The 19,750-nt window shown below is 32.0% G+C and overlaps 1 protein-coding gene across 1 annotated transcript in view; it reads right to left on the reverse strand.

The window, feature by feature from the left end:
• LOC132728362 (uncharacterized) overlaps nucleotides 1–19,491 on the reverse strand; it is a gene marked incomplete at its 3' end in the record, with an annotated part of 44,141 nt that extends 24,650 nt beyond the window's left edge. Inside the window, 19 exon segments of the mRNA XM_060714019.1 lie at nucleotides 16–195; nucleotides 1,661–1,828; nucleotides 1,942–2,109; nucleotides 2,443–2,616; nucleotides 3,058–3,225; nucleotides 3,649–3,816; nucleotides 5,356–5,519; nucleotides 6,338–6,494; nucleotides 7,108–7,275; nucleotides 7,510–7,670; nucleotides 8,303–8,459; nucleotides 8,871–9,037; nucleotides 9,525–9,681; nucleotides 15,409–15,575; nucleotides 15,821–15,977; nucleotides 16,154–16,312; nucleotides 16,742–16,908; nucleotides 18,310–18,466; nucleotides 19,304–19,491. Coding sequence (XP_060570002.1) covers nucleotides 16–195; nucleotides 1,661–1,828; nucleotides 1,942–2,109; nucleotides 2,443–2,616; nucleotides 3,058–3,225; nucleotides 3,649–3,816; nucleotides 5,356–5,519; nucleotides 6,338–6,494; nucleotides 7,108–7,275; nucleotides 7,510–7,670; nucleotides 8,303–8,459; nucleotides 8,871–9,037; nucleotides 9,525–9,681; nucleotides 15,409–15,575; nucleotides 15,821–15,977; nucleotides 16,154–16,312; nucleotides 16,742–16,908; nucleotides 18,310–18,398 — 2,896 coding nt within the window.
• Nucleotides 19,492–19,750: the final 259 nt, after the last annotated feature.

Below are 19,750 nucleotides of genomic sequence, written 5' to 3' on the forward strand. Positions count from 1 at the left end.
ACATACAACATTTACCAATTAAACGACATTTCGTCGATTCACTCCAATTCCCTCCATTTATACACGTGATAACACTGTCACCTTCTATGCTATACCCGGTATTACATTCTATCTTTACATAATTGCCAAAAACAAACTTGTCCTCTCCATCAGTGTCAGTTATTTTACCATTGTTCGGGGAAGGATCATGGCATTCTTTAATATATTGTTGAATGGTATTAATATTAAAATTAAAATTTGTTATATTTTAGCCAATGATTAAAATCTAAAGATATAATAGCACATGCGTAACTTCATTAAAGGTAAACATCAATTATTAATAACAGGAAACTATTACCTTTTTTTCTAATTTACAAAAAAAACTCCATACAATTACCAAGGAACAACTTAAGATGTGTTTACATGTTTACAAATACCTACTTTAAAGGCTTATATCAAAATATCGTAACTTTTATGCTATAATGAATGGTATTGCATCTGCTTGCACCAGTCACAAGTAAAGAAAAATATTTTTTTTGTTGATTTTATACATGTTTTTGCAAATCATAAAGAGGAAAAAAAAAGTTTTATTCTTATACGAGGTCTGATCAAAAAGTTCTCGGCCCGATGTACTTTTAGCCACTACGATGACATTTAAACACGAAACGCCGATACCGAATTCTTATTGAAGATTACTGACTGAGTTGAAAAATGGGCTGCTGGATTTAAGAGGGGCAGGGAGAGCATTGGAGATGATGAGCGGCCTGGGCGGTCAAAAAGTGCCACCAACGATGAAACTGCCGAAGCTGTGCACTATCTGGTCATGTGAGACAGATGGCATTACCTGCGAAGCATTGCTATTGAAGGTGGTATAAGCTTTGGTTCGGTTTAGTCAATTATGACTGATGTCTATGGCATGTCAAAGGCTTTCGCTAGATTTGTCCCCAGACAGTTGACTGACAATCAAAAACGGACAAGGCTTGACATTTCAAGATATCTTTTGTCTCGCTACGAGGATGAACCTGTTGCTATCTACCGGATCGTAACTCAGGCCATCACTTGTATACAGAATTCCAAAAACAGAGCATGCAGTGGAAGCATCCTGTCTCACCCCCTCCAGAGAAATTCAAAAGGGTGCCATCAGCACAGAAAATGATGGCTTCAATTTTTTGGGATAGTCAGGGGAAAATTATGATTGACTATCTCGTGCAAGGTCGTATCATAAACCGTACGTACTATGCAGACGAATTGAGATGTCTGCACCAATAAATCGTGCGAAAAAGGAGGGACAAACTGACTCAAGGCGTTCTGCTCCTGCACGATAATGCGCCAGCGATGGCTGCTGCAACTGACTGCGGCTTTTAAATTCTTCCCGTCCCACATATTCTCCGGACTTGGTCCCCTTTGACCTCTACCTGTTTCCGAAACTGAAAACCAAGCTTCGTGGTAGACGTTTGGGAATCAATGAAGGTGTAATGAATGCGGTCAATGAGTTCTTTGATGACCAAAATAGTGACTTAAATTTTAATGTGTAAACAAATTGGAGCACAGGTGGGCAAAGTCCATTAGTTGGGTTCTCTGACTACCGGAAGTACATTGGGCTGAGAACTTTTTGATCAATCCTCGTATAGACGTTGTTTCATTGAATCGTAAGATGTAAACATGTATCTGTAATAAGTACCTTGTATTTGACATGATACTGTTTCGTTCCATCCAGTTTTTGTACAATTAATTTCTGAAGAACCTTGTAAATCATAACCATCATCACACTTGACAGTAGCTAATGCTCCAATACTTGTACCAAGTGATGTATTCACTTCACCATTCACTACTGCGAACTGTCCACAATCTAAAAATGGTAGATAACGTTTACACTCTTTCATCATTTTATCGTTTATAATTATGAATAAGTATATATGCATAAAACTTAACCGATGAATTTGATAATCATCAATGTTTTACCTGATGTATCGCATACTGGATAATCTGTCCATGTTTCATTTTCTTGGCATTTGATGACTGATGATCCTGTAAGGTTATATCCAGGCTCACATGTTATCTCTAACACTGTATTATATGTTGTATTTGTGCTATTTGCAGAGCCCTTGTCAGGAACAGGATTACCACAATCTGGTTAAAAAATGAATAAAAAACAAAACTTTTTATTGCATACAAAGTTACGTGACAATTTTAATACATTTAGATTGAGAAGAGTTTAAAATTAGAAAATACAATTATTCCATAGTTTTAAAATATATGTGAAATATAAAAAAAGTTGTAAAAACTAAAAAAAAGGGTACCAGGTTCTAAAACTCTCTTTTTTCATTTCATTTCTTTTGAACATTACCTTTATTTAATACTCAGCCAATCAAAAGTTTAAGATTATCTAGGGTTAATCTACTTACAGACTGTTCATTGAAATTCTATATTAACATTTAAATTTAGAATTCTTTAATTTCTTACCAACAATTTCGCAGACAGTCCACTTTTCCCATGAGCCATTGGATAGACACATAACATTTGAATTCACTTTTGGGTTATAACCTGTCCAACAACTTATACTCGCTGATTCACCAAATGTAGTTTTGTTTCCAATCAATGTCACAATGGCATTATTTGGCTTTGGTACTTTACAATCTAAAAATGTGTTAAACATCTATTACAATAATAACATTTCGTTTATCAATTGACCTGTGGCTTTATAATACAGATTTTTATTATAAGTTTTGAAAAGTATCAATGTTGACTTTAAAATGTAGATTCTTACCGTTTAAGCTAATGAAGACTCAGTAAGAAGTTTTAAATGGATAAATGCATTTTCTGCTTTCGTATATTATTATAGTTAATTAAATATACCCGATTTAAGCGCCATGCATCTCTTAAAAGACAAACACAATTGTGTAATTCCACATTATAGAATATATTAAAACCTATGTTTACATACAATAAAGCATATTTTATCGCTATCAGAATGAAATAAAAGTACATTAATATTGTTGTTACTGATTTTATGATACCAAATGTACTGTAAAGTTATAGAAAAGAAAAATAGTTCCATAGATAACATGAGGTTTCTACCAACGATGTCACAGGCTGGGTTTTGTGTCCAAGTTCCATTTGACTGACATGCTATAACCGTTTGACCTGATAATGTATAACCATTGTCACATGATATCAGAGCAACAGTTCCGTTTGTAGTTTCTGTCGTGTTAACTTTCCCATTGTCAGGTGTTGGATCACCACAATCTAATTATTGATACAATGAAACCTTTTTGGTTAAGATTTAAATGGAGCTATTATATCTTACTTAAACATATAAATCAAACTGCCGCAATATATTAAGGTACATGATTACGTTATGCTCTAAAAAGGTTATGAGCGAATTATATATACAATGTTACAGAAAAGTACAGAAAATGGTAACAACAGTGATGTATGAGTAAAAATGTATTATAGTTATATTACTATATATTTGTTTTTTATGATAACAATACATTGTAAAACTTCGTACGTTCATTATGTAATCGTTCATAAAACACTATTTTAAATGTGCAGAATGTAAACTTCATTTCCACATGACTAAATGTATAAGTTATATTTAGCTCCTCCTATGTGTCATATTTATATGTTTTAATACTAATATATATATTCGTTATGATATCTAGTTACCAATTAGTTTACAGCTAGGTTTATTAGTCCACTCTCCATTTATCTGACATATGATATCACTGTTACCATCTAGCGTGTAATCTTTATCACAAGAAACATGGACTGCAGCACCATAATTAGTCTCTGTCGAGTTTGTAAAACCATTGCCTGGTGTTGGATCACCACAATCTACAGAAAATATATTGTGAATTGATTTAATTAAAGAAGAGGCTATTACTAGTAATTTTGTTCGAGATTCTATATCATCTTATATAATAAATCTAGGATATTTAATGATTTTTGTGCAATATCTTGTTTTTAGACATTTGTTATGAAACCTCTGCCAAAGGAAACACACAGTTTCAAACATCAGTCTAACTATATAAATCTCATATAATTGTTCTGTGCTAAAATGTACAATAGTTGATGAATGATGAGGACATCTTATGGTCTGCCCAAATATTCAACAGGGACCGCATAGGATTTGTATCACAGGGGTCACTGGCTCGATATTCAGGCGAAAATCGGTAACTACTGGGTTTATTTATTGTTATTATTTTGGTTGGGGTTTTCGTCGTACCAACAATGTAAAGGTCGTATGGTCACTTCCAGCTTTAATGGTGGAGTAAGACATCAGGTGCCCTTCCGTGTAAAACGTGAGGCAAGAAGCGGCATCTAATTAGATTCACCAATGCTTCGTGAGATAGCTAGATAGCTTCCTTACATAAAAGAATCAAAGGTTTATGTCGGGATTCAAACCCACAGAGGTGTGGAGCAAGTGACTGGCTTATCAACCCGTAAAAGAAGTCAGATGAGCTGGCCGCCGAATCATAAGGTAGAACACCCCTAATGGACATGGTAAAATTCACAACATAGGACAGTTGCATGCCTTAAATGTCACCTGTATACAAAATTTAAACAAAAATTACGGTGTGGTTTATGAGTAATGGACATTTTTCTGAACCAAAACTTTGCCATTAGAAGGGCTTTTTTCAGAAATGAGGAAACTCTAAATAATCTATAATATCATCATTATTAAAAATGTTTTCCAATTGCTCATTGTTAAGAAACAAATAATGACATTAAGGTAACAAATTAAACAAGCAAAATGATTGTTTTTAGACGAAATGTTTTTAATATGCATAAAATGTAACCCTATTCCACCCACTTTTAACACTTATTTGACCATTTCCTTATTTAAAAAAGCCTTATTTAAAATATCCCTTAAAATTTCCACAATGAGGGGCTGTTTCAAAATTTGCCTAAATTTTCTTAAATGTATATTGGTTGTCTTGCAAAATATAATTTAAAAATACTTTTACCGTGTAGTTTTTATTTTATTAAACTTTGAAAATATCTGGTATCATATTTGCTATTAAATTTGGCATTATTTAGTAAATAAATACCTACAATAATTATATAATTAAAATGAAACACTTTTTTCTTCCATTAGGGATCTGAGAGATTAATAAAAAAAATGTTAAAAAGAAAAAAAACGTTGCCCATTCTGGGGTTTGAACCAACGTCCCTCAGCTTTAATACACTTTACAGTGAGTGATTCTAGCCTATTTGAATACTCTTCAAAGTGGAGAATTTGCATAAGGGATGTACTACCTTAATCGGTGTAAAACCAAGAAATGAACAGTAACTAATATTTAGCAAAAATAAAGCATAAATTTGGCTATGGCGTGTATACTCCCGATGTATATGACAAGAAGTGATACAAACCTGTGCATACGACAGCTATATCGTCATCATGGTCACAATTATCATATGTTTCGTACGTGCAGTTGTTTAAATGTACGGCGTCTTCCTGACAACTTAGATCATCAATAAAAATCGGCCCTTTCCCTGCTCCAAAATGTGAGCTTGCAAAATATCTCATAGCTGGCCTGCAAGGTAATTGCTATTGAATGATGAAATGATACCATTTGCAATGGCCTAATATTCTGGGAAAAGATATCGCCCATAGCAATAAAACATTTCTATCTCTATTTTGTTTGTTTGTTTCATTTTACGCCTTTTCCCAACAGTATTTTAGTCATATAGGCGGGTAGTTTCCTAACCATCGTTCCTTGAGAGTTACACCAGTACAAGACTACACTCCTCCATGCTAAACTACCAAAGCATCTCCCGGGGATCAAACCCACGCCAGAGAGGTAACTGGATTAGAAGTCATCGACTCTAACCCCTCGACCACGGAGGCGGTATATAAAAAAGTATTATAACGCCAACTGTCACCGAATTAAGAAGTACTCATTCTTCTACACTAAAAGTTTTGGTAGCAACAATCTCAAACTGCCAAAAATATAACAACGAAAAAATAAAAGTTATAAGGAGACACGTATAGTTTCAGTTTTTTCAGCTCTTGACATCGCTGTTGTTAGTCATTGATTCGTTAAGATTTATAAGCTTGTTGAATCTGTAAATTTAAATCATATTTTATTATTAAGTACTGTGGTTAACATTCGATTAAGTGGTATTGTCTTTTTTCTTCTTATAATGGTTTGAACTGCTGTTATAATTTAACAGTGACTTTTAAAACAAAACTCTTTATACAGGCACCAGACTTAAAGTAATTTAAACATAATTGAATTATGCATGCATGCTGTTAAATCTCGTATAACAATTAAAGTATTAACGAAAAATATTAGGAAAAAGAATATGTTTATGCCATGTTCGGACAAATTATAGTTTAGAATCGTCTTACGCGTATCCTAGCATTCGACATACAACATGGGCTTCCTTTATTCCGAAAGCATCATCACATATCGTTCCCCATGTATCTAAAGACCTAATCTCGACCCTACCAGCTGTTGTATTTGGTCCGTCAACAAGCCGCACATCAGTGATATCCAGCGGAAAATCTGTATAGAATTGGCATAATACATAATGTTGAAATAGATGTGCATTTAGTGGCAAACAAATGCACCTGAAAAAGTCGGTATACATTTTTAAACAAATAAACGTTCATTTGACACGGTCGGTCATGCTGTTCTAGTTGTTAGCTAGCCGTAAACCAGAATTACCAAGCGAGTAAAGTCTATGGTTTAAAATTAAACGGCAATATATTCGATTTTGCTTTGTTGACCGTCACGTGCCTCTGTTTGTTGCTCCTGCACAATCTTAATTTATTGCTTGGTTCAAATTAGTATTGTAAATCGCTCATTTCTATGAACGAATCTTACATTTGCTGATATTTGCTGAAATACATTTTAAAAAGTTTTAAGTGCAATATTTGAATATATATAAACCTGAATATGTTAGATCATGTGTCTCAACTAATGTGTCTGCGATGCTCCTGTGCGACTAGATGCTGACGGGGTATGTGTTCTTGAAACGTCGCTTTCTCTTCATGATCTTTGTATTTATACATTGATTAATTATATTATTAATTTTAACCTTATAAAACACTGTCACATTTACTTAATTATTTTACTTTAAATTTTTCATTTTTATAAAACGTTAAATTATACATACTGTACTCTTGACACTCCCCTTCTGTAACCCACTCTTGTGTTTGATTGTTACAGGTAAGTTTTAGTTTTCCGACGTAAGTCTTGTAGTATGAGCAATCCGCAAACAGACTCGTGTCATTATAAGTGAAAAAATCAACACCCCAGAAAAATATATCCGGTTGTCCACATTCTGTTCAAGAGACAAGTATAATATAAGGCTACTGATACGAAATAAAAAGAAAAAGCAATTCTCTTATTAATGCATTCTACATTATTCTATAAGATTAATAGATGACTTATTAGTACCATAGGATGTAGCTTTGAGCGAAATAAAATCAACAAACATGCATGTATAAATATTCAAGCGAGCATACTTTCAAAATAAATATTCTATGAGACAAAAAAGTTTTACAAAGTGATTTACCGTTGCAAACAACAGAGATATCTCTAGCATGACTACATTCATTCAAAAACAAATATTTACAGTCACTCAGGGTATAATCGTAATTGTCGCAGAAAAGTTGATCAATAAACACAGGACCACTGCCTTCTCCATAAAAAGCTCCTGTGAAGTACTGGGCTGCCCTGTCATATACAAATTAATCAAAGGCACACAGTCATATGCTGGATACATAACCGATGTGAAAGTTCAAATGAAATGTTAAATAAACTTATTGATTGCGATGAAATGTTGCCAATTTATGATACAAAACGTTTATGAGTATTGTATTTGTTGCGACAAACATGTCAAGTTTATTTAAGATATATGAAATTGTTAATCGAATATAAATTGCAAGTCAGTTGATTCAAGCAAGATATTGGTGTTTTTCCATATTTCATGATAATAAGTTCTGTGTTTTACGTTATCAAACAAGTTATTCGATATGTTTATTGGCAAAAGCATGCACTTTACCTATGTGCTGGTTTTAACAAAGATAAGTGTAAACGTAACGCTATTAAAAATGTTTGCAAATTATCTAATTATTTAAGAAATGTTTTGACAAGCAAAGTATTGTTTTAAAGTATTGTTGACCTTCATATAAAATAATCTGATTGCAATAAATTCATATGAAATGCCCGACTTGATCACTAAAGTATAGTTTATTATATGTGTTCCTTTAAAACGTATTGTATTTCAGTGAATATAACAATTATATGCACGATTCGATATACTTGACAATATGAAATATAAAAATGTGTCTTCACTTATAAATTACCTAAGGCCAATTAGCCTACAGAATAAATCTGCAGCGTGAATATCAAAGTTTGTATCACAAATAGTGCCCCATGTATCGTTTACTTTGATTTCAGCTCGCCCGTCGTTAACACTTGTACCATTCACCAGTCTAGCATCAGTTATATTTAATACTGGTCCTTAAATGATACAATGTATTAATCTGATGTAGAAATGAATTCTTATTGTTATAATAAGCTGGATCAACTGGAAGAGAGATCTTTTAAATGTCATTTCATAAAAATATATATGTATGCCAAGCTAATGTGCTTAGAATAATAACTCTTAAATGATTTTTGCAGCTCAAGTAATCCGATTTTGCTAAATATCGGGAACATATACGTTTATCATAAATGTTTTTGTTCATTTAAACATCTATACATTCATAATTTGCGACGGCCGTGAACGGCGTCGTCTCTTATGGAATAACTTTTTTTTTGTGGCAAACGATGGGAGCTGTTTTTGTTAAGAGTTTATGTCTTGTTGTGTTAATTAGTTTTATTTCGATTCTTTAAGAAATCAATAAAACAAATATGTTGTTATATTTTTACCGTAACACATGACTGACACGTCCGAATTATGACCGCAGTTATAGAAGTTATCTATGGAATATCGACATTGGTCAAAACTTGTATATGATGAGGAACAATCCAATCGGTCTATATGAATTGGTCCACTCCCCTGGCCGTAGTAGGCATTATAGAAGTGTGATTTATATCTACAAGTAAAGAATATAGAAAGACGAGCACTTTAAAGAATGGAATAAATGAATAGAAGTTATCTTTATCGATTATAGAAAATCATCTTTATCGATTATATTACAGACTTTTTTTGAGAAAATGAGTTATTAGAAAGGATTGTTTGATAACAATGTATCATTTCATAAAGACGGTGTGTAATTACTTAATGTGAAATAAGATACAGAGCTAAGAGAATATTATAGTGATAATATTCGGCATTGCCAGTATTAGAAAATATATTATATCTTTTGAATAAATGATGTTTATAACTTTATACTGATTCATATCTTTTAAAATATCAAATTCAAAAAACAAAAAATATATTGTTTTCGTTTTTGAAAAGAAATAATAAGTGCAATGTCTTTTGTTTATATAAATACTCTGACTGAATTAAGGCTATTTACCTATCTTGAAAATACGAAACGAAAGTAAAATGCATATTATGAATGGCGATGTAATACGTACGTGAGCCCAAGCAAATTGCATACAAATCTTGCCTCACTAGAGTAAAAGTACGACTGGCAAACAGTTCCCCATGTCTCATTGACCTTTATCTCAACTCTACCATGATATGGTCCATTTGTTCCTGCCAGTCTGACGCCCGTGATGTTTAAATGGTACCCTAAAAATTTAAATTGATGAAAAATTAGCATCTTATTTAGTATTGCTTAGTTGCGTAAATACTGATTCTGACGGGAACTATAAAAATCACCTCAAATATTTAAAAATTTGATTTTCGTTTTAAAAATTTTAGTCATTTCTGTGTTTCATAACTTTAGTTTATGATAAAAACTTTAATAAAGTATGAATAAGAACAACGGTTAAAAAGAGAACATAGAAGTTATTTGTTATTTTTTGTTATTTGTTTTAGTGTAAGATGAATTTTTTCATCGAGTAAACTTTCAAAGCCATAATGCAACGAGTGAGAAAACTCTTTTTGGAGTTATATACAGCCAATTTCATACCAATTTTCATAAATACAGGAAATCTTCAGCACAGAAGTTAATACGAGTAAGTCAAGTAAGTTAAATGGCGATGATAATTATAGCTAACAAAAGATATGAATTATCCCCTGTTTCAATCATTAAACTTAACATTTCTAGAAGATGAAAAAGTCATACCGTGCAAAACTATCACGACCACCATTGTTAAAAGTTGTTTATTTCATGCAAGGGAAGAATAAAATGCCTTTGATTCGAAAGGAATTCCCATAGGGTTTGATATTTAACATCTTTCATAAGAACATTTCTTCGCGGATTGTTACAGACAATAATAGATTGTTGACATATGTGTATACATTTAAGAAGCAACTAAAAATTTGAAAAAAGCATAAATATAGAATATTTTTAAAAGGTTGTCTTACAAGCGCTGGCTTATTTACTTATCTTTTTGGCAGATGACTGTCATTGCATTTACACAGTGTTCATTTATTGCTCATAGAATACTTAAAATATGCAAAAATGTCATCAGGTGCAGTTTTGCATAGTGATTGAAAAATATCAGCAGACTGTGATGAATAAAATCAAAACGTAGAGACGAATCAATAGATACGACTTCTGTGATTTGAAAATAAGTTTTATCTGTTTAATAACCTTTGGAAATTGAGTTATTTAACGATTTCAGCTTTGTTTTGCTCAAAACAGCCCTAGATATGTCGAAAATATAAGCATAAATAAAAGTGAGGGGGCAATTCTTAAAGAGCAGTCTACACATTTAAGTGTGTAATTTTACAGTTAAAATTGTCTAAAAAAGTTTTCACAGAAAAATCAGAAATTCACTAAAAACCATGAAATAAAGTGGTATAAGTAAAATCAAACAAAATAACATTTTCTTTTGTAAAAACCCTTTATATAAGCGCATCCACAAAAAGAAAATCGGTGGGTACTTTTTCGGAAATTTCTTAAGTATTTACGTACTATACAAAAATTGTCACGATATTGAAAATTAGGAGTTCAAATAATCATTTTTTATAGTACGAATTTTAAGACACCTAATAAAAAGGATTGAAGATTTTTTACTTAACTAGAAACAACTAAAGAAATAACGTATTATAATTTATTTACTTAGTGGGGGCGTGATGCGCCGGACTAGTAATCTATGGATTGCAACTAGTAGGGCTGTGCATTGCCATTTTTTTCTGTCACGATACATATCACGATATTTGCTTTTCAAAACGATGCGATTCACGATATGTATTGCATACTTTGAAGAAATGCGATGCATATTGCGATTCTTATGTTGCGATGCGATACGTATCACGATACTGACTTTTAGACTTAGTATATAAAAAATTGGCCATTTGTTTACAGCATAATTACAAATATAATATAAAACTATTACAATAACAAAAAAATAAACTCTTTAACTTGTTGTTATAACTTGGTTTCCGATTTTGATCTTTTAACAATTTACTTTTCTGATTACTTGAGGATTAAAGGTATTTTTAATTAAACCATAACAGCAAATTGATATCTACTTGCTATTCTAACGCTAAAGTCCACTACTGTAAATATGGCAGTTTAACAATTTCAGTCTTACAATACACCAATAAAGATTTTTCTTGTGAAAAAAAAATAGTAACAAGTGATCTACAATTAGGTCAACAACTGTGAAAATGACAGTTTATAAGTTTCAGTCTCAGTTTTCTCGAAAGATTTGTGCTCAACCCCAGAGTAATTTTGCAAACACTCCACGTCCTGTCTTCCACATTATACAACACTGTCTGATGGTTCCCCAAAAACTACAATGTTCCCAAAACTCGTGACTGATATGACCAGGGAGGATTGACTGTAATTTCCCCGTCTACATATTTTGCAGTCTTCATGTTTTCTGTTTGTTTGTTTGCTTTGTTGTTTTTTTTTACGGGAAAATGATGTCAACGGAAATGAAAGTATAAATACGTGACGAATATCACATGGGGATGTTGTCATCATCACTATTTTAATCCGACATTTAAGTGCTACAAAATAAAATTACAAATTCATGTTTGTAGGTTGTTTTTTCTTGAAATCGCACAGATCTCTAATTATGTTTTTATTATAAACAAGTTCAAAGAACACCAGCCCATTTACATGGAATTGATAAAACTTGGTTAGTAACCGTTAAATGATTGCGGACATGGGGAAACGAGATGACAACGATGGTATGATAATAGTCGCGCTCGTTTATTGTTTTCATCCGAGCTATTTTTCTTTCTTCGGTCTTTCAAAAAATACGTTTGTCCTTATATTCCTGGAAGATATTGTTAGTGTATTGCGATACCTTCCCGCTGTATCGATACATCGGGAGGTGAAATATGTATTGCATCGCAATATATTGGAATTTGTAATTTCATTACGATGCATACATCGGGGACAAGGCAGATCGCGATGCATCGATGCATCGATGAATCGTTACACCTCTAGCAACTAGTATTCTAAGAATTGCTGGGTTCAAACCCTGTCATGTGCCGTTGTTTCTTAGAGCAAAAAACTTTACATTCATTGCTTAGTACTGGTTTGTTCAAGGAACGGATTTGAGAGTGTTTCAATATGCTTACAGCTTCTAACACAATCAAACTAAAATGAATTTATATAAACTTTTTTATCGCTAAATAATCTAGTCGTAACCTAGGAAATAATCTTTCAATATGTTTAATGTAACATAAATATATTTTACAGCACCTATTCAGCAACTCATTCATGGTTAATTAGAATTAATGTTATACAGAATGATCTAAAGAAACAAATGAATTGTTCTTGACTCTTTTCATAACCTTAACATGCAGTTGTAAATTTAATGATGAAAAAGTGAAGATGTTCAAAACACAAATAACCTGTCAGATGTACACATCTATCGTCCCGTAAAATTATTTTTTGATTTTATTGGAGTTTTTATTGAAGTTTTCTCATTTTTTGAAACTGTCTAAATTTTATACTTTTAGATAATTTATTGGTTCTTTAGCGTGTTAAAAATATTGATGGGTATATATAATGAATTTCAAACATATATAATTAAATAAAATATAGAAGGGTAGAGTGGATATTGGTTATTGGTTATTGTCTAATCATCAGAGAAGTATCAATAGTATATTGTGCATTTCTTTATGTACTTTATTACAATAATGTGTGTCAAGTTTATCCATTTACACGGCTGTGGTGAAAACCATTTAGAAAATTTAATATTCTTTGAATTAAATATTAATTTTAAAGGGACTCCACTGAGGTTTAAAAGCCTAAAAACATAACATTAGAATTTCTTACATAAATGAGCTGGCGCGCTTTAAACAGAAATATATGCAAAGATAGTTAAGAAATATACTTTAAAATAAATCGAAAATCGTAGTTTTATGCTTTTCTTAGCCTTATTTGAGTGAAAAGCGTTTTAACGCTTTTCATTTTGGGTCATTTGTTTACAATTTGAATAATTACCCTGGAAAAACGAAGTGCGCGAATGATCTGAAAGTTTGCACAAAGATTCGTCGTCTACATCTACATCAAATGGTACATTTACCTGGAAAAAACATTTTTAGTCTCATCATGTGAAAAAACCTCAGTGGAGTCCCTTTAAATAATTGTTTCAATTGTTGAAATTAACATAAAATCGGAGATCCATATGTTATGCATACTTTAGTCATTACTATTTGATTTCTCTTGCAAAAGAGACTATTTTGTTGGTAGTGCATGTAGGGGCAAGCTTTTCTAAAAAAATATACATTATCAGGGAAAGTTGATTCGTATTCAAAGCTGTATATGTACGCAATTAAGATGTAGGGCTGAAGTTTCCAATATAACATCCATTTGGTACAAATATTTAGTCTATCTGAAACTGAATTTTTTTTTGAAATATAAATGTTGTTAGATATCTGCTATCTGGTTTAGACATGTCATACAAAATAAGACATGTTATACCAATATATAGTCAAATATTAAAGTTTTTTATTTTAATATTCATGTTTATATTTCAAAACTGGGGTTTTGCATTTTAGAAGCAAACATATTTCAAGAATGCTTTGACTTATATAATGCATGACTGTTAAAAGATATAATGAACAAGTCAATAAAAGCGATTGTTGGAGGAGTAAATGTTTCACCATAACAATATCTTTAGAATTTTTTTTTTGAAGTCATTGTTTAAACTGAATCATAACTGTTATAACTAAGCATGTTTAACACTAGGTTTTATTATGGAGGCGAATTAACAGTTTGTATATTTTATATCTAAGGCACACTGAGAAGGGTTCGTAAACGACCAGTGAAACTAATATAAAATTAAACAGTTCCTAAAGAAACTACATAACGGCTTAATTGAAAATGTTGCAGGGTCTGTTCATAGACATTAATTGAATGGTAAGTGAAAGCTGCTGCCCATAATCCCTGGCACCGAATTAAGTACTTTTCAACATTTGAACATGTGTTGGTAAAAATTTTTTATTCAGAAAAGATTGAAAATGTGTCAATGCGTGAGTGATTATAGACTTTTCAATTTGACACATAAGTGGCATTCAGTGAAAATGATGTATGGTTCCAAGTTAATGACCTGAATAAACCGGAATTTGGCAGCGGATCAGAAGTTATGGAGTCTGAATTACGCAAATAAGACATCAAAACACAATTAGAGAAGCGGGGAATATATGCAAAAGGTAATTAACAATTATTCACGTAGATCTAAGGAATACTGGAAGCATTCAACTACAAAAAAGTGAAATAACTAAAATGACCACAAACACAGAATTAAGGTTAAAGTCAATGAATGATCTTCAAAACTCAGATATATGATATCTCTGAATCTCCGATTGCATGTAAGAGACGATTTACTTCTGCCTACACGCTTCAATGGGAAATGGAATCAATAAGGAGCATCCCAAGTTGCACAGCTTAAATTGTTAACTACCAACAATAATGTATAAACAACAATAATGTCGTGCTGAATAATCCGCAAGGATCGAAATATAGTCGTACCTAGGAAGTGACTGCTTTATTAAGTTATCTATTGAAGGGTGGGGGAATAGAAGTGGACTGACCCTTGAGGAACATTTGAGATGACTAGATATTGATCGATATGACTGCCATTTGATCTGATCATTACCATTCACATCAAGGCAATAAAGAATGATCTGATCCAGAACGCAGCTTGTTCAGAGACGCAATAGTCTTGGACTTTTAAGAGGTGTTTCAAATGCTTCTTGTCAAATTCTTTTCTTTCATCAAGCACGATGCGTTCGGTTTGCTAGCTAGATTTAGCTCTTCTTTATCTTAAGATCTAAGACTTTTATCTAACACGACCACTTATTACAGAATGTATCCTGTAACTCATGTTGTGGCTTTGGAAAAGCATGGATGAACTTGATGTGTTTTATACTTTTAAATACCTGTACACTCTACTGCAACATCATCGTAATGTGTACAATGATTCGAAATTTCGTAACTGCATTCGTTTATATGTGACTCTGTGCCATCACATGCCATGTTGCTGATGTAAATTGGACCACTTCCGAGTTTACTGTAATGGCTTGCTTTGAGGAAGAAGCTTTTATATCTGTTAAAAATGTTATAATGTGTATAAACAAAACGATGTGAAGGTACATAGCTATCAAAATGATTCCTTTGGTCAGCCTTGTTAGAAAACCTTTGAGCTGATGTTGAAATCATTCAAATTTGAAAAATTATAAAAGCATTATTTCTATCATCTCTTTATCTTTTATTAATTCTTTTTACATATTAAGAAAAATAAAAGTATTAAAATATGAATTTAAAAGTGACGTTTCATAAACACGCACTTACTGTAAACCAAACATATTACAAATAACATGTGCATCAGCAGAATCAAAACCTGTATCACAAATCGTGCCCCATGTCCCGTTTACTTTCAGTTCAACACGTCCTTCGGTGGGTCTATGTCCACCATGCAGAGCAATGTCTTCTATTTGTAATGGGTGTTCTAGAAATAATTACAATATTGTATTACTTTTCGTTAATTGTGACATTTTATTTAAACAATTAAGTTGTTTTCTTGTTTCTTCAAAAATGAGACTGAACTATCACTTTTAATTTATACTATAAGAACAAATATTTTTTTAAGAAAAATATAAAATAATGCTTAAAGGTTATGTTTACCAATATATGGAGTGCATCTTTGTTCCTGAAACCAGTTATTATCTTCACGGCATGTCATCGTTACTTGGTTTGGCTGTGATCCTGTGTGGCAAGCAATAGTTAACACATTTCCGTTGAATGAAACAGGTTCTCCGTTGTAAATTGTAGGTAAGCCACATGCTGTAAATGATATTGTCAATGATAATGTTGTTTTTTTATTTCAAAAAGCGTTTCATATTTCTAAGTCCTAGCAGGCCATGTGCATATAAAGATATATATTATTAGATGAGATTCGCTTTTTGAAACACAAAACGATAATATATGCGTTTCATTACTCTAACTCTTAAGTTTGTTACTGGCAGGAGCAATGTATATTTAATAACTATTTTTTTCTTTTTTTCACACGTATTTTATGAAACCATTCCATTAACATGTAGTTCATTAAGCTTGTAACCTTAAAAAATGTGAGTTTTCTTTTTAGCTTTACTTATGCCATTTTAAATGTTTACGAGTATATAAGATAGACATAAGTTTCCAATAACATTTCAATATATCCAAATTTATCGATTTAATTAAGTTTGTTTAAGTCAGCTGTATGCAATAACTTACTTGTACAAGCTATAGATAAATCGTAGGTATGTGAAGAATAAGATCTATATGGTGAATAACCATGACACCTGCTTATGTGACTCTTTTCACTATTACAGTAGAGCTCCTTTGATAATATAGGCCCCGTCCCTTGTCCATATATTGCAGACGTGAAATACATTGCTAGACTAAAATTTAAAAAAGTGAGTTATATTGTCAAAAACTCATCATTCAACGAATTTGTAAATGCATTTGATATATTTATTTCAGAAATATTTACCATATAATAAAACTTTTAACATGTTTGTGTCATTTTTTGAGAATATGCGTGCACAGAAAAGGAACATACGCAACGGAAAATTCGTTTCATTCACTTCTTATGAAGAACACGAAAACGTTTTGAATACAGAAATGATTTTCTAAATATCCGTAACAATATTGTTAACTTTATTTGAAATAAAATACAAAATTATGCGTATAACTTTATTTACCATAAACCCTTTACAACAAAAGCATACGATATACTGACTTATATGCGGAGATTTTTTCAATAACACTAATGGATTTTCTTTGCCACATTAGCTAGATTCTAATACTTTGCAGATTCAGTTTACACCTACATTTCATGAAAGATTTAGTCATTCTTTATAAACTGTAACCTTGGTTCTCAATATAATTTCGATGTAGCATTTTCATGCTTTATAAAGTAAAAAATGGTCACATTTCGTTAAAATATTTACTTTTAGTTCATACAATTTTAGTTTAATTCGATTGTGTTGAAAGCTATAATTATTGAAACGCTCCCAAATCCGTTCCTGGAACAACCAGGTCTAAGCAATAAATGTAAAGTTTTTTGTTCAAGAAAACAACGGCTTGCCCCTGACGGGGTTTGAACCCACGCGGTCAGCAAAACTTTGAATACTAGTATCCTTAGATTAGTAGTTCGAGGCGTTCACCACTGGGTCACGCCGCCACTTTTCGTTGTTTTTCTTTTGCAGACTTCTTTGTCTTTTTATTATGTCATATAAAATTAAACAGTTTCCTATACTTGTTTCATTTGATGACAAAATGACGTAACCTGCTTCTTTAAGATTCTAATCATCTAAAACAGACGAATTGTGACACCACTATATGCCATACGAAAAAGTCATTTTAACATTACAGAGGTCCGTTCATGAGACATGTATATTAACTTGTATATTACGTTCATACCAATTTTTCCTAATCCTTTGGAAAGAGATATAATCAGAAGAAATGAATATAGTCAAAAAAGATGTGTTTTTTAACTTTCATGAGGACTTGCACTACTATTTGTATGAGTTTCATTGAAAATAAATTTTAACGGGTTATCTATGGATAACAAACTCTAAAGGGCTAAATATGGATTACGCAATTTTATAGGCTGTTTATTGATTACAAACTTTTGTGTGCTATATATGTATACCGGGATTGTAAATCTAAGTGACTTTTGTAACAAAAAATGAAGTAAATCTGGTCATGGAACTCAGATTATAATGCTTTGAAACTATGATTTTATAAAATATAATTATTAACTAGGAAGAAAGATATATGCGCAACACATTGCATACCTTGCATTGTGCGTGTTACATATCGTGCGAGCATCATACATGTCAACAAATCTCGCGTCAAATGTTCCCCATTGACCATTAACTAACATCTCTATACGACCATCATAAGGTCCTGTGCCATTAACAAGTCTGGTATTTGTTATCGTCACCGGCCATTCTAAAAAGAATTTCTTGGTTAGGACATACACGTACAGTATATGAAATATCGTAAGTAAAATCAGGCGGCGTTCAATGAACCAACCCCTACACAATCCAGCAACAAGAACACTGGACACGGAGGGGGACACCAACACTGAACGCCGAACAATCCCTTGAGGATGAAAATATAACAACATTGATTGCATGCACGGGGAAACATTTTACAGCCACCAAACGGCACAAACAACACGGTTGTGAAAGTAATATTTTACTTACATTTATTACCTTATATTATTTAAGTTGTATTTACATATCAAAGACTCAAGAAAATGTTAAACTGAACCATTTAATTATGTACAAAAATACCTTTAAATATGTTTTTGCTTCGATTATTGACAAGAGTTAAATTTAATGCTTTAAAATGTATAGAATATCGTTAATAGAACGTATGGCATATAATTTTTTTTGTTTCGTATATTGACAAGTAATAAACGTGCTTTGAAATATTTACAATATCCTTATAGTAACTGATTATAATATTTTATTTTGATATTGCTACAGAAATTTGTGTTTGTGCGTATCGCAAAACAACTTTAGAAGATGAGAACCACTGTATTTTTAATGTTTGTGGATTTAATGTAAATTGTACGTTCGATATATATACCCTATAATGTATTTCAATATAAAAAAATGAAAATGTCTAGTTTTCTTTAAGAGCAATTCTGAAAACTGGTTTACACGTATGTAGCTATGTACAGTTATAATTTTCGTACAACAATAAAGCTGTTGAAAATAAATGCACAAAAATGAATAAGGTATATAACGTAAAGAAATAAGTCGAATAAGCACCACGTACTGTTGCAGGCGACAGCAACATCTCGGTTGTGATCAGTACATGATACTTCTTGGCTGTATCTACATTGCTCTATATTAGTTTCGTCACCATCACAACTCAAGCTGTCTATATGTATTGGTCCCGTGCCCGATCCGTAAATGCTTGAAGACGTGTAGAACCTTCTAATTGACCTGAATATTTACACCATATGTCACTCAACTATGAGCATAGTCGCACACGAATATTATATATAATCTCTGTAATTACGATCATGATTAATTGTTAAAAAAATGGTGTATTAATAATGACAGGCATAATGATTCCATTATGATAACATTTTCATCATAAGATAGACAAAAATAAAGTAACGTCACAATTACTGATTCTTTTTGGTCATGAAAATAGTAGTAGTAGAATATTATTAATTGTTTATGGAAGAGAATGTCTACTAGTTCGTCTTTTGTGTTG

The sequence above is a fragment of the Ruditapes philippinarum genome, unplaced genomic scaffold, assembly GCF_026571515.1.
Source record: "Ruditapes philippinarum isolate M1 unplaced genomic scaffold, ASM2657151v2 ctg21145_1_1_1_1, whole genome shotgun sequence".
Taxonomy (NCBI): Eukaryota; Metazoa; Mollusca; class Bivalvia; order Venerida; family Veneridae; genus Ruditapes; species Ruditapes philippinarum.